The sequence below is a fragment of the Setaria viridis genome, chromosome 4, assembly GCF_005286985.2.
Source record: "Setaria viridis chromosome 4, Setaria_viridis_v4.0, whole genome shotgun sequence".
Taxonomy (NCBI): Eukaryota; Viridiplantae; Streptophyta; class Magnoliopsida; order Poales; family Poaceae; genus Setaria; species Setaria viridis.
Genome location: NC_048266.2, coordinates 36,261,327 through 36,274,618, shown reverse-complemented (window position 1 = coordinate 36,274,618; position 13,292 = coordinate 36,261,327). Strand labels below are relative to the sequence as shown.

Sequence of the window (13,292 nt, the reverse complement as noted above, 5' to 3'; positions counted from 1 at the left end):
TTATCAATGGCAGATTTCATTTTTGTTTAAGTAGTTCGCGCAGAACCAATGTTTTAAATAGCGGGCGAAGGAATTTAGCGGTAAAACTCTAAAACAGCTGATAGCGTGATATAGCGGAGTTAAATGGGACTATAGCGGAATATAGCGGCTAAAGGGTAAATAGCGGTACCATACCTTAAATAACCATAGCGGGCTACTATAGCTCTGCAGCTATAGCTGTAGCGGGAGATTTAAAACGTTGCGCAGAACTAGTATCACTGCCGCAAGCACGATGCAAACCCGACTGCCCGAGCCGGCATTAACGCTGCTTGGGCAGTGGGCACGTCCGCCCACGTCTCCAACGCGCCTCCATCGCCTCCGCCACGCACTCGTCGGAAACCCAGCCGCGCGCGACGCCCAGCGCCGGACGGCCGCGCCGCCGCGAACGTCACTCCGATCCGGCGGCGTCGTCGGCGGACGCCTCCCGGCCGTAGTTCCAAGTTCCGTTGCCATCCTCGCAGAGCTCGAGCGTCCCTCACCGGGCGTCGGCGGCGCGCCACGCCGGGCGGCATGACCCCGGCAGTTAAGCGGGCAGGGATTCCCCGGCGACGTCACCGGCACGCCGTACCGGCGGGGCGAGTGCGGGAACGTGTAGGTCCGGCCGCCGGTGATGCGTAACGGAACCGGCGCTCCCGGACGACGCCATGAGCTGCGCGGCGACGAGGAACGCCGGACTCGGAGGTTGACGCCTTGACGGTATTCCATTTACCGTCCGGGGGTGGACGGTAAATGAAATACCGTCCACCCCTTGGCTTGTTCCGGTCGTTGGATCAGCCTCGTGGGGCCAGGATCGGTCGTTCTGAATAGTTGCGGGCACCAGTCAACGAGAAGTTCCCGCGGTCCTCGCGCGCTGACCGCCGGGCTGCCGCTCCCCTGAGCGATGCGCCGCGCCGAGCTTCATCCTGTGAGCTCCGGCGCCGCCGAGGAAGCAGACGGCGGCGAGGTGCGGGAGCACGGAGAACTCGGCGTCCGAGGCCGCCGAAGCGGAAGCCATCAGGGACGGATGACATGGGGTCGATCGGCGGCGTGTAAGACTTGGCGGCACAAGCGGGGCGGTTCAGAAGCAGTTGGCACGCAGCCTCGTGCACGCCTGGGGCACGAGCTGCTTGTTGCTTCGTCCGGCAGCGGATGTCCTCCTCCGCCGATACGGCGCCGCCCTCCCATGAACAGCACGCCGACGTGCGCGCGTGTGTAGCTGGCCATTCGAGCCTTGGAGGTGCCGAGTGCGCGCACTTTGTAGCATGCAGCTGCGGCGGAGGTCAGGTTTAGCCGTTTGGGTGGTTCTCTTCCACGATGCCGGCGACTCGTGGGGACTCCTGGCGCGGTTCGTCGCCATGTGCACGCTGCACGCGGATGGAGACCTCTGCAGCCAAAGGACAAAAGCAGGGAAGGGAAGGATTGCTCCTCTTCAAGCCAGCAACGGGCAACGGCCAGCCCTGTTAATTGTTCGACCCTAGGACGCGGGCTAGCTGCAAGTCCATTCCAAGAGAACACAACAATGCTTTTTCTTGAAATAAGTTTTCCTTGAAATAAACAACCCAACAATCCTTGTTCAGTTTATTAATAATGCTTTTTTTTGTTGTACTGATTAGCCATGGCTTTGGCTTGGAACTGAGGGTGCGTTTAGCAGAGCTCCCAGAGCTGATTCTCTACTGATTCCAGCAGGAGCTCTGCCAAATAATTTTTCAATTTTTCAGAAAAAAGTGATTCTCTGCTGATTCTGTGGAGTGATTCTCTGAAATGAACTAAGAGGCTGGGAGCTGAAAAAAAAATAGCTTCTCCTGATTCCGTGAAGTGATTCTTCATCATGATTTTAAGAGTTTATGCTAAAGAATCAAAGAGAATTACTTTCAGCCACAGAATCAGAGAATCAGCTCCCATAAAGAATCAGAATGAGATGGAGCTTTACCAAACAGACCCTGAATAAAGCCAACGACGTCAACACTTACTACTAACTGAACTAACCACACAATTGAAAAAAAAAGAAAAAAAACACGCTTTCTACAATGGCAGCATACAGCAAGTGCTAACCAGTGGCGAAGCTAGGAATTATACATAGGGGTACCAAACATGTTCGGCAAAATATTACATGCGTAGGCACTAAATTTAGAGCAAGGAACTTCTTTTTTATAGTGCTTCTCATGTATTTATTGCTTACAAGTCATTAATAAGTATATTTGTTTATCTATGCAGCTGCTAATTCATGCTTTAACCTAGCATCCACCAAAGCTAATGAGGGGTTTAAAAAATTACTAACATTAGGGGGTGGAGGGGGGGGGGGCAATGGCCCCTACCAGCCCCCGACTCCGCCACTTGTGCTAACATGGAAGTGCCTGGCAGACAATCGTTTTGTTCAACGTAACTCCCTTTTCATGTTCATTCATCCATCATGGAGATGCACAGTTATTCATCTTCAATATGATCATCAGTCTTCTCTTTGAAAACAAACTATCCACTCCTCAGCCCTGCCAGTCATCGTCGCCGCCTCTCCTCACTATGACCATTGAGCTGTGAGGGGCACGCCGGAGGGGGAGGAGAGGAGAGGTGAGATTTTCTGTAGAGGGAAAGTGAAGGAGAGAAAAGAGAGAGGGCTGGGAACGCACACCACATAGGATAAAGAGAGGAGCGAGAGGAGAGATTGAGGAGGCCATCTGCGTCTCTGCGCCTTTGCGGATAATGTATGGACGACGCACTTCAAGCTCAGCTCAACTCCAGCTCCGGATGCCAACCCCCCCACCCACCCGCGCCTTGAACGCCTCCACCATCTACGCCAGACCGCCACGCCCTCCTCGCTCATCGGCACCCACCCACCCGCGGGTGACACCCTGCACCGGACGGACAAACAAAATAAATTGCATATGTATAGATTGCTCTAACACCAATAAAAGATCTGTGGATCATGATGATGCTCAATTACTGCGGTAAAGTTGGCATCCTTATTACATGGGTGCTAATACCTGATGGTATATCTAACAATGTGCATGAAAACACATATTTACAGAACAATCCATGGTTAAAACATAAACATGCAGAACAAAATATTCTAAACATGTAAATAAAGGTAAGCTCGAGGGCTATCTTGTAAAAAGGAAGAGGTAAGGTGGCCTGGTTCGGCCTAGGCTCGGCCCATGGCAGCCCACCAGCCTGCGGGCTATGCAGGCCACACCACCGGTCTGGCCTGCGGACCGGCTCCAGCCTTGTGGTAGCCCAGGCGGCCCAAGTGGCCCATTCGGGTGCAACCCGTATAAAAAGGGTGGAGGAACCGGTTAGGGTTCCCAATCCCTAACCGCACTTCCCCTGAGCCGTCGCCGGCTAGTCGTTCATCTCTCGGAGGAGAGCCCCAGCGTGACGGGGCTCCAGGTGCCGCGTCGGATGCCCAGGCGGCGGTCAATGGCCGCGATGCGGCCGAGGGGGCTTGGTGCGGTGGGCGCCACTGCCTAGCTCGTCGTAGAGGACGCGGGCGAGGGGCCACTGTCGTCTTTGAAGAACAGCGGCACACCCCGGCGAGCCGCCATGGTCCTGACGTTGAAGCTCGGGTGGGCGGCCATGGTACTCCTGGCAAGGCTGGAGGTTATGGTGGCAGCGGTGAAGGAGGTAATGGTGGCGTGACGGCCACCGTTGGTGGAGGGACCGGCGTGAGGACCGAAGCCGGCGATTCCAGCCGCCACCATTGTCGCCTCTGCTTGTGAGTTGAGGTCAGGGATGACCCCGATGCCTTCCAAGGTGCTTCCTGGGCGACGGATGCGCAACACCAGGGGACGACGAGGTGGCTCCTCTGGTGGTGTGGGTGTTGGCAGATGAGGTGTCGCCGATGGTGAGCCTCGTCTAGTGGATGCAATGCCGGCGGTGTATGGTGGTGTAGCCGTACGTGTGCGCTCGGAGGAGGCACTGGTGGAACTGCTTATGGCCGTCGGTGCCTGACGTGTTGTAGGCTGTGAAGGGCTAGGCCGCTGGCCTGGACTTAGTGGTGGAGTGCGGCGAGGACTGCGTCGCTGAGGTGACCAGCGTCCCCGTCCAATGAAGTCACGGCGGCCTTGGCTACCACGAAACGACGACCACGGCATCTCGGCCTTGGCCACCACAAAACGATGACCACGGCATCTTGCAGGACGACGGCCATGGTGTGCAAAGAAGTTGCTGCCTCTATTGCAAAAGCAAAACCTTGGACATCTACCTCGTTCCAGCACCGGCCATCGATAGGAAGAACAAGGAAGACATTTTCTATGGCAATGAAGCGTAAGTGTCCAAAATCCATCTTACCCTCTGGTGGTAAGGCCCTCTGGCTTCTGTTCTTCTTCTTGCGCTCAAACCAAGTGTATGATAACGTGTTGAAGAGTGAAAATGTTGAATAGATTGAATTGATTGAACAAGGGTACTGTTATACATATATACAAGCCCAAAGGTAAGGATGGCAACGGATCGAGTTCGGGGTGGATTTCGGGTCCACGGGTTTCGGTTTCGATTCCTAGTTTTCATCCACGGTTTTTGGGTTCGGATACCCGAAATACTTCGAGTTTGGGGCGGATTCTTAAATCCACCCGTGGAGCTCCATCAGGCCCCGAAACATTGAGCCCCATAAAGCCCACCTAGCGAACCCCAGCTATATAACGCCTCCGTCCCGCACCCGGCACCCACGCACCCCCGGTCCCCCGCACCTCGCGTCCCCGCCGCCCCGCGACCGCGGGGCCGCGACTCCTGGTCTCCCGCACCCGCCGTCACCCCCGCGCCTATCGCCGCCTCATCCTCGTCTATCGTCCCCACGCCCATCACCTCCCTCATGCTCAACCTAGCGCCACCGTCCCATCGAGGGCTTCCGTTGCCCTCATCCTCCTCTTGCCCCGCCGCCGCCCCCTTCCCTCGACGGTAGCCACCCCCTTTCCTAGATGGTCGCCGCTACCCTCGACGACCACCACCCCCTTCCCTCGATGGGCACTGCTCCGCCCCTTCCCTCAATGGCTGCCGCTCCAACCCTTCCCTCGATGGCCGCCGCCTTCACTTGATGACCGCCGCCCCCTTCCCCTGATGGCCGCCCCCCCTTCCCTCAACGGCCGCCGCTCCACTCCTTCCCCCGATGACCGCCGCCCCTTCCCTTGATGTCCACCACCCCCTTCCCTCAACGGACGCCGTGTCGCCCCTTCCCTTGACGCCGCCCACTCCTCCGCCTCCTGCTCCTCCGCCGTCCGGCAGTTTGATTCAATGGGGGAGGAGGTTTCTAAGTTGTGGAATCGTGATGAGCAACTTAAGTTCAACGCACTTGAGCAGTTGAGCATGTGTGTTTTATTCAGACCCTCGTTGACGTACCATTGCTCCAAGTGATCTGATTTTTGCCGATTTTGCATTAGGGGACTATATTCACTTAGGTTCAAGCTTGCCGATTTTGCAATATTCTCGGGTTTCGGTTAATCCGTCGGGTTCGGGTATCCATGGATTTCGGTTTTGGGGATGGATTTTCACCCGAATTAGTGTTTGGGGCGGATTTGGGTTTTAGGTTTGGGTTTTAATTTTGGGTGCCCAGACACTCCACCCAATCCGAACCCGCCCTATTGCCATCCTTACCCAAAGGGCATGCAGGTGTCCGTTCGGGAAGGACATGCCCCTTCCCAAATGGCCCCTTCGATAACTTGTCATTAGCAGTTGCTAATGATGTTATTAACTAATAATTTAGTAATTAGAGTAATTCATCACTAATTCTAGTGTTTCACAACAAGCCCTTCGCACTTCACGTCACACACTTGTTTTCTTTCAAAACTACATCACAAGTGTGAAGCCCATTTCGTTCCACACAGTTACGACACAAGTGTACATGGATTTCCATATTGTTCCTCACATATGGATTACTTCAATCTGACAGCTCAACTAAAACCCACACGACGACCATGACTTACAGCACAAGAGCGCACAAACGTTTAGTTAAACTAAAGATGCAAACCCCCTAATGATGTTTACTCCTTGGAGTTCTTTGATCAACGACTTGTGAAGTGTAGAATGACACCTCTGCTTGGTGCCCTTAATGAGAGTGTCAAGCTCATCATCTCCTAGGGTGGCTGTGGCGAGGGGTGATTCGGTTCAACTTCGTATCCGTGGTAACGTTCTCAGCACGCTCCGGAACCTCAATAGTCCAGCACCAGAGTAGACGCGGCTGCAGTGGCACCAACATGGCCAATTCCCTGAGTCATTTGCTTTGGCCACGTTGGATATATCCAAAAGGGGAATTGGAAATGTGACGTAGGAGTAATAAACACCATCCAATCCCTTTTAAGTCCCCATTAACATTGGACAAGTGACTAAAATAGCTTTAGTCCGGAGTCAAAAATGTACCCCCGAAGACCACCGGGGAGAGGAGCTTTAGTCCCGGTTGTAAATACTAACCGGGACTAAAGACCCCTTTAGTCCCGGTTGTAGCGGCTAGAAAATATCGCACCGACGTCCCCCTTTTATCCTGGTTGGGAATTCCAACTTCTGTCCCAGTTGGAATTTCCAACTAGGACAAAAGGAAGGCACACACACGCTCCTCCTCTCTCTTTCTTATCTTTTCCACCTTATCTCCTCCTCCCTTTCTCTTTCTTTTATCTCTCATGCACAGGCAGCTCTCCTCCTCTCCCTTTCTTCCTCCTCCTCCTCATCTCCCTTTCTTTTCCAGGTGGGCGAGCGGTGACTCCAGCGTGCGCGGGCGAGTGCCGGCCGGGTGGGCGGCCTGGGCGGCGCGGGCGGGTGGCGCGGATGGCGTAGGCGGGTGGCTGGCGGGCGGGCGGTCGGCGGGCATAGGGCACGGTGGGATTTTTTTAATTTTTTTTTCAAAACTTTCCAACCAGGACTAAGGGAGTCATTCACCCGGGACTAAAGAACCCCCTTTCATCTTGAAATTTTATTCTGGTTGGACATTGGAGAGATATGACCCTTACCAACCGAGACTAATGCTCACTTTTACGCTAGTGAAAGTTTAGAAAACCCATATAATAACTAATGAATCTGCATATAAGACAAAAAAGTATCAACATCCATCGTTGAACCTTATTTTCTTGCACAAGTTATTCCACTATTCCCTAGACATGTAAGTGATCCAATGCCATAACTATGATTTGTAAAACTTTCTTAATTAGCCCATGGCGCTACATGTCACACACTTATTTTCTTGTAAAACTATATCACAAGTGTGAAGTTCATTTTTATTTCACATAGTTCTTATGGCAGATACACTTACAACGCAAGTGTTTGTTACATTTTGTTCTACAAGGATGGATCACTTCAACCTGATACATGACGACGAGGACTTACAGCACAGTAGTGCACAAAGGTTCAATTTGAACTAAACATGCAACTCCTAATCTTTACTCCTTGAGGACTTGCCGCTAAAAGTTTTTTTTTGAAAAAAAGAAGATATGTAAAGGTTCAATTTGTCGATAAATGATCTGCAAACGGTGCAGGATGACATTTCAACTTGTGAGGGTGCTCTTGAGGAGGGTGTTTCCTCATCTCCCAGCATGACTAGCTGTAGGTTGCGGTGGTTAGACGACGGCTCAATTTGCTTCTCCCTCTTCATTAATCACAGTTCACGTCAGCTCAATTTGCTTACGTGGCAGTATAAAGATCGCACCATCCTTATTGTACATGCCTTTTGCCGGTTGAAAGTATGAAATTTAGTAAACACATACCACCCTATAAACCGGCAACAAAACGTTCGAGAGTTTAGAATTTGAGGTTAATTCAAGGAAAACATTTATTATTGTTAGTAATTTTGGGAAATTGTTTTTAAGTGGGAAAGCAATAGATAGATATGTTTATTATGATTTATGAGTGGTGTGGTGTCAGTATCTTCCAACCAAAAACACTATTACAGGACACGCCTTTAATTTTTTTGGGGCTCAAGTCATGTCGTGACTCGCCTTCACCGAATCCGACGGCGCACACACACACTGACCGCCTGACGCAGAGCCCAAGCGGGGCACAGCGCAGCGCGCGCACCGCCTCGCCCTCGCCCTCGCCGCCTCCGCCTCCCCACCCCACCGGCCACCGCTCCTCCCCTCCGTTGGAGCCCGCTGGAATCCCAGGAGGCGGCGCATCCTCGGCGAAATCGCCGTCGCGCCGGTCGCCCCTTTCTCCCCCACCATCCCTCCCTCCTCTGCTTCAATCCACTGATTTTTACTTTAGTTTCGTTTCCTTCGTCCACGATCGCGGCGGGTTACTGCGGGAGGGGACGGGTGTCTTCCTAGGACGAAGCGGCGGGCGGGCGACCCTAGCTCCCCTCGCCGGTTTCTGTTGCGCGTGCGCGCCGCTTGTTCCTGCAGATTCGCTTGGCGTTGGCGGTTGCTATTTTTGGCGATTCTGTGTTAGTTCGCCTCCTTTTGTGTTGCGGAGCTGGGGTAATCTTCTTGCAATGTGGGTTTTGGGGGTTCGTTGCTGCTGCTCCTTTTGCGGCAAGATGGATTTGCGGTGTGAGCTTTTGGTTGTGGTGCGCTCACTTGTTACCGATCTTCCGGCAGCCTGGTCCCAGCTACAGCAGCAACTTTTGGGGGTGGGGGAAGCTCGCTAGAGATCTAGTTGGAGTGTTATCTACTCCCTCCGTCCCAAATTACTATTTGTTTTGACTTTTCTAGATACATTGCTTTTGCTACGGATCTAGATATACGTGCGTCTAGATATGTTTCTAGCAAAAGCTATGTATCTAAAAAAGATAAAGCGAATAGTAATTTAAGATGGAGGGAGTAGTGTTTATCGCAATTACAAGCTTGTGTATACTTTGGCCCTCTAGTGTTTATTCGGGTTCAGCTGTGATCTGATTGTCAGCCAACACCGATGGTCTTTATATATGCAACAAGGACAATGAGGGGGACCAGCATGGATGGGCCGGTCTTCATGTGGGGAACGTTCTTGTTGTCTGGTGGTGGTGGGTTACATGTGGGGCTATCTGGATGTGGGGTGCACCAATCACTAATTTGTTCAATGCTTGGGAATCAAGGGACATAATTGGTCCTAATGTGGTGCTTAATTTTTGTTCAGTTGCTGCACACATGAGGGGTTTGGTGCGAATCGCCACTCTATGAGCTTAAATTTGGTGCTGGCCTTTCAGTTTTACGATGTAAACATTACCCAGTTCAGGATTACACTGGTACTGAACCACACGTTTTCGAAGTTGCTATGACACGTTGTTAGTAGAAATGCAATGTCTTGTGTGTTTGTGTGCTTATGTTTATGACACATTGTTAGTAGTAGTGCAATGTATTATGTGTTTGCAGTGTCAATACTTGCCAATTTTAATGTTTGCATTCTCAAACTGTACTGATTTCAAGCCATTTGTTGAATTGCTAGTATTCTTGCAATTTCTTAGTGGGGCAGAATCCTACTGAAGAAATGCTAATGTTTACTGAACCTTGTGTAATCTATGATGCAGGTAAAACACTATTCTGTCATGAGGACTTTTCAGGGTCAAAACCCTGAGAATAGGGGAGACCATACTTGCAAGTCTTTGCCTTCCAAAAAGAAGCTTTGCAAGGTACCTGAATCGGTTGAAGGGCATATTATTGATGACGATGATGATGACAGCAGCAAGGATTACTCTGTGCGAGACGCATCAAAGCAGGTTGTCCTTTACAATCCTGAGATCACACATGATAAGCAAAGTGACACGGATTACTATACTTCACCGCGCCAAAGTTCCAAGAAGCCAAGATATGGATATGGCACGGTTCTACCTTCTATTGGTGCTTATACTGTGCAGTGTGCCACCTGCTACAAATGGAGGATCGTTCCAACAAAAGAAAAATATGAAGAGCTGCGGGAGAGTATTTCTCAGGAGCTTTTTGTATGCACAAGGGCTAGTGAGTGGAACCGTGCATTATCATGTGACGAACCGGAAGATATGTCACAAGATGGAAGTAGGGTGTGGGCGCTTGATAAGCCAAACATTGCCCAACCCCCACCTGGCTGGGACAGGGAGGTCAGAATCAGAGGGGCTTCCACCAAGTTTGCAGATGTGTATGTCACATTTTCCTCCTTTCTTTAACTTGAGTTGCAGCAAGACTTGTGGTTTGCCATAATCAGCTGCTTAGCTTAGGAAAACTTGCTAAAGGACTGACATGATATTTATTATTACTGCAGTTAGCTAGTAACTGTTTCTACTTAGCGCTCAAGCCATAAGTAATACTAGTCTCTTATAGCATGTCAGTGTGAACAGCACAAGCAGCCATTATTATATTATCAATCGGCAATGATGCTCATTGAAATCTATTATTTTTAAAACTTATTCTCTGAAGTTTTCATTTTGATAGTCCAAACATCAACTATTGATACATGCTTGTAGGACATGCGGGGTACCTTTCAGAGCATATCACACGCAGTATACTTGATATTAACATATATATGTATTATGCTTAATTTCAGGTATTACACTTCTCCATCTGGGAAAAAGTTGAGGTCATTGGTTGAAATCGGAAGGTGTGTTTATCCATTGATACTTTGTTCTAACTACTGTGTATGCTTATGTAACCGACTCACCTAGTTTGTCTAGTAGTACAAAGGACTATGGCATGTTTTGAAATTTTGCCATGATGTGATACATCATTATTTTGATATCCAGGTACTTGAAAGAGAACCCACACTACATCAGGGAAGGGGTTAACTTATCTCAGTTCTCATTTGCTACTCCTAAACCCCTGCAAGAAGACTATGTTCGAAAGCATACACTAAGAGATGCTCATGAGCTGCTAGAGTTTCCTGAGATAGCTCAAGGTGTGTTAACTCAGCCCAGCATTTGTTGAATGGTTGGCTATGTGCAATTTATTGTTTATTTCTTGTCATCCCCCACATTTGTTTGATAGAGAATGCTGCAAATCAGGATGCAACGGTAAGGAGTTTCAAAACTTGATCAAATACTGCTTTCAAAAAAAAAAAAAAAACTTGATCAAATACAGCAATCACCATACAACCAATAGTGTTTGCTAAAACCTGGGTATGAGAAAAATGTAGTATTCCATATGTAATTCATGTAGGAATTAGGATATTGGTATTCAATACCACAGGGGGAGCCAGAAATCAGCCATGCCCCTCTATGTCTCTTCGATTGTGTTTTCTTAATAGGACATTAGTGGTATTTTCGTTCTAGGCTGAGGTCTGAATCTCTGTCAGCACTGGGCCTTTGTCCATACCTGTTATGTGCTATGGTGCATAAATGCTGAATTCAGCACTGGTAACATTCCTAGGGGCATACCCTTCATTGTAAATATTTACTCTCTCTACATATTATGAGGAGCCCTTTGCACTTAAACCTGTCAATAGCCCCCAATGAAACTTGATAAGTTCTTCATGCTACAGTTTAGCTGCAGATAATTGACCTTACTAGCTCCCTTGTTCAATGGATTATAATCATCAAGGAATGCATTCAAATGAGTGATCAAAACTCAAAAGTCATGACACTATCTGGATTAGGATATATATTGTGGTTTCTATTTGCTATTTTGGATTCTTAACATCTAAATTTTTGTTTGGTATTGTTTATTTGCTGTATATATTTTCTTTTCCTAGTTAACAGCATTTCCTGTTGAACGTAGCTGTTCTTGGGGCATGCTGAATGATGTTTTCTAACTGTTTTATATCGCTGTTACTTGTGCAGTTGATCCACTGTGTTGGGCAGCACCTCCTACTCGCAGAGAACTGCTCACTGGACCTAGCTCTTCAACTTCAGATCCTGCTAGCATCAACCAACCTGAGATGTCGGACCGCGTCGACCTTCACCAGCCTGAGGCATCTGAACCACCATCTCGGTACCGCAATATGAGAGCCCTGAAGCAATTGTCCTCGAGGAAGTGACAAAGGACTTTGCCAGCAGCGAGCAGTCCACTCGGAGAGCAATCTGGTGGGCACTTCATTGACATTGACTATGTGCCGCTGTGAACTCCAGACACAGTAGCCTCCTTGCTGCGGGCCTGCTCTTGTTTTGGTATCATTTGCTGCACCTGTTCCGAGAGGGGGCATTAACCTATAAGCAGCCTAGGGTCTTTGCAGTCTAAGGGCGCGGTTGAGCAGATGAATCGAATTTTGGTAATGTATATATGCCGGACATGGTCGTACTGACCACCAAACTAGGCAGCTGGTATCAGATACCTTGCAGAATGTTTGGTGTATGTATGCATTTTCGTGCTAAACCGGTATTGTAGGGCTACTGATACCAGTGTAACATGAAGGCTTAGAGCAAAATGAACATGTTGGATCTCCCAAAGCTTCTGGACGATCTGATTCCTGTTCTGAATGTATGAGCTGCCAAAGCTTCTAGATGTTCTGGTTACAATGCCCCTATCACAGTTAGGGGTGCCAGCAGAAACTCCGTCCGTTTGTGTGAATTGACTCCGAGTTCCAGGCTCAGAAATGCTAAACTGTGATGATACTTCCGTTTAGTGTTTATTAAAAGAAAACAGAAGATAATCTCCACAAAGATATTCCTAAATCTCACAATTATTTTCAGTACACTACAGGATCACGTGGCTGGTGTAGCAAATACACTGGGTTGAACCCAATGGGGCGCTTCTGTGACGATTGACGCTGGCATGACCATCTCAACGGACCCATCATCCAAGTCATAGGCATACACATTCGTGATGGCCTTCGGCGGCGTTCCCTGCCCCAACGAGCCAGCAGCAACAGAGGCCTCCTCCGCCGTCGAGCCACCGCCGCCGCCGCCGCCGCATTGCTCCGGGCCACTGAACGACTGGCCCCTCGGAGGAACCAGCTGGTGTCCTCCAGCTCCCGGCGCTCCAGCGGCGTCCGTCGTCCGGGAACACGGAGCTGCTCACTCCGCGGATCTTCCTGCTCGACAGCTTCTTGGAACTTCGCTCCACGGCGAACATGGCCATGGGCAGCTTCGCCTCTTCGGAACCGTCGCTCTCGTCACGTCATTGGGTTCCACAGCAAAATTTACCATGAGTCCTCTCTGATATTGGTTTTAAGTCAAAGTTAGTGTCTTTAAGTCAAATTAAGCTTTACCCTGAATAACGATGTTTATTTTTCTCTCACTATTGTTTACATGAACAACAGTTTTGCAATATAATAATGTTTCTATTTAAAACAATATACTTTGAAGAAATTCACGGTCAAAGTTGACTCTTGTAGTCTGTGTTGATATCAAATTTCTTATATTTATGATGGTAGGGAGTATACGCCTTTCTCTTGGAAATTATACGAATTATCTTGGTGAATATGTCTCAACCCTTGTTTACTTCCCTCCAAAATCCCAACTTTGGCACTATTCAAAAAGAAGATTCCCC

The 13,292-nt window shown here is 49.4% G+C and overlaps 1 protein-coding gene across 2 annotated transcripts; it reads left to right on the top strand.

Annotated features, from left to right (window-relative positions):
• Positions 1-7,799: 7,799 nt before the first annotated feature.
• On the top strand, positions 7,800-12,305 carry LOC117851738 (methyl-CpG-binding domain-containing protein 2). 2 transcript variants are annotated; one of them, XM_034733616.2, is made up of 5 exons: positions 7,800-8,124; positions 9,428-10,011; positions 10,417-10,470; positions 10,613-10,764; positions 11,645-12,305. In XM_034733616.2, exons 2-5 carry the CDS (start codon positions 9,446-9,448, stop codon positions 11,839-11,841), a joined length of 969 nt encoding a protein of 322 aa, XP_034589507.1. In that variant the 5' UTR covers positions 7,800-8,124; positions 9,428-9,445; the 3' UTR covers positions 11,842-12,305. The 2 variants fall into 2 exon arrangements, with proteins under 2 accessions (XP_034589507.1, XP_034589505.1); XM_034733614.2 differs by lacking the exon at positions 7,800-8,124 and having other exon boundaries at positions 8,148-10,011.
• The last annotated feature ends 987 nt before the right edge of the window (positions 12,306-13,292 follow it).

What these genes read in the sequence shown, in the direction of transcription:
- LOC117851738 (XM_034733614.2), top strand. Translation starts at nt 9,419, where the DNA reads ATGATGCAGGTAAAACACTATTCTGTCATGAGGACTTTTCAGGGTCAA. An exon ending in TCCACCAAGTTTGCAGATGT is followed by an intron (nt 10,012 to 10,416) that starts GTATGTCACATT and finishes GCTTAATTTCAG; the next exon opens with GTATTACACTTCTCCATCTG. An exon ending in TCATTGGTTGAAATCGGAAG is followed by an intron (nt 10,471 to 10,612) that starts GTGTGTTTATCC and finishes TTTGATATCCAG; the next exon opens with GTACTTGAAAGAGAACCCAC.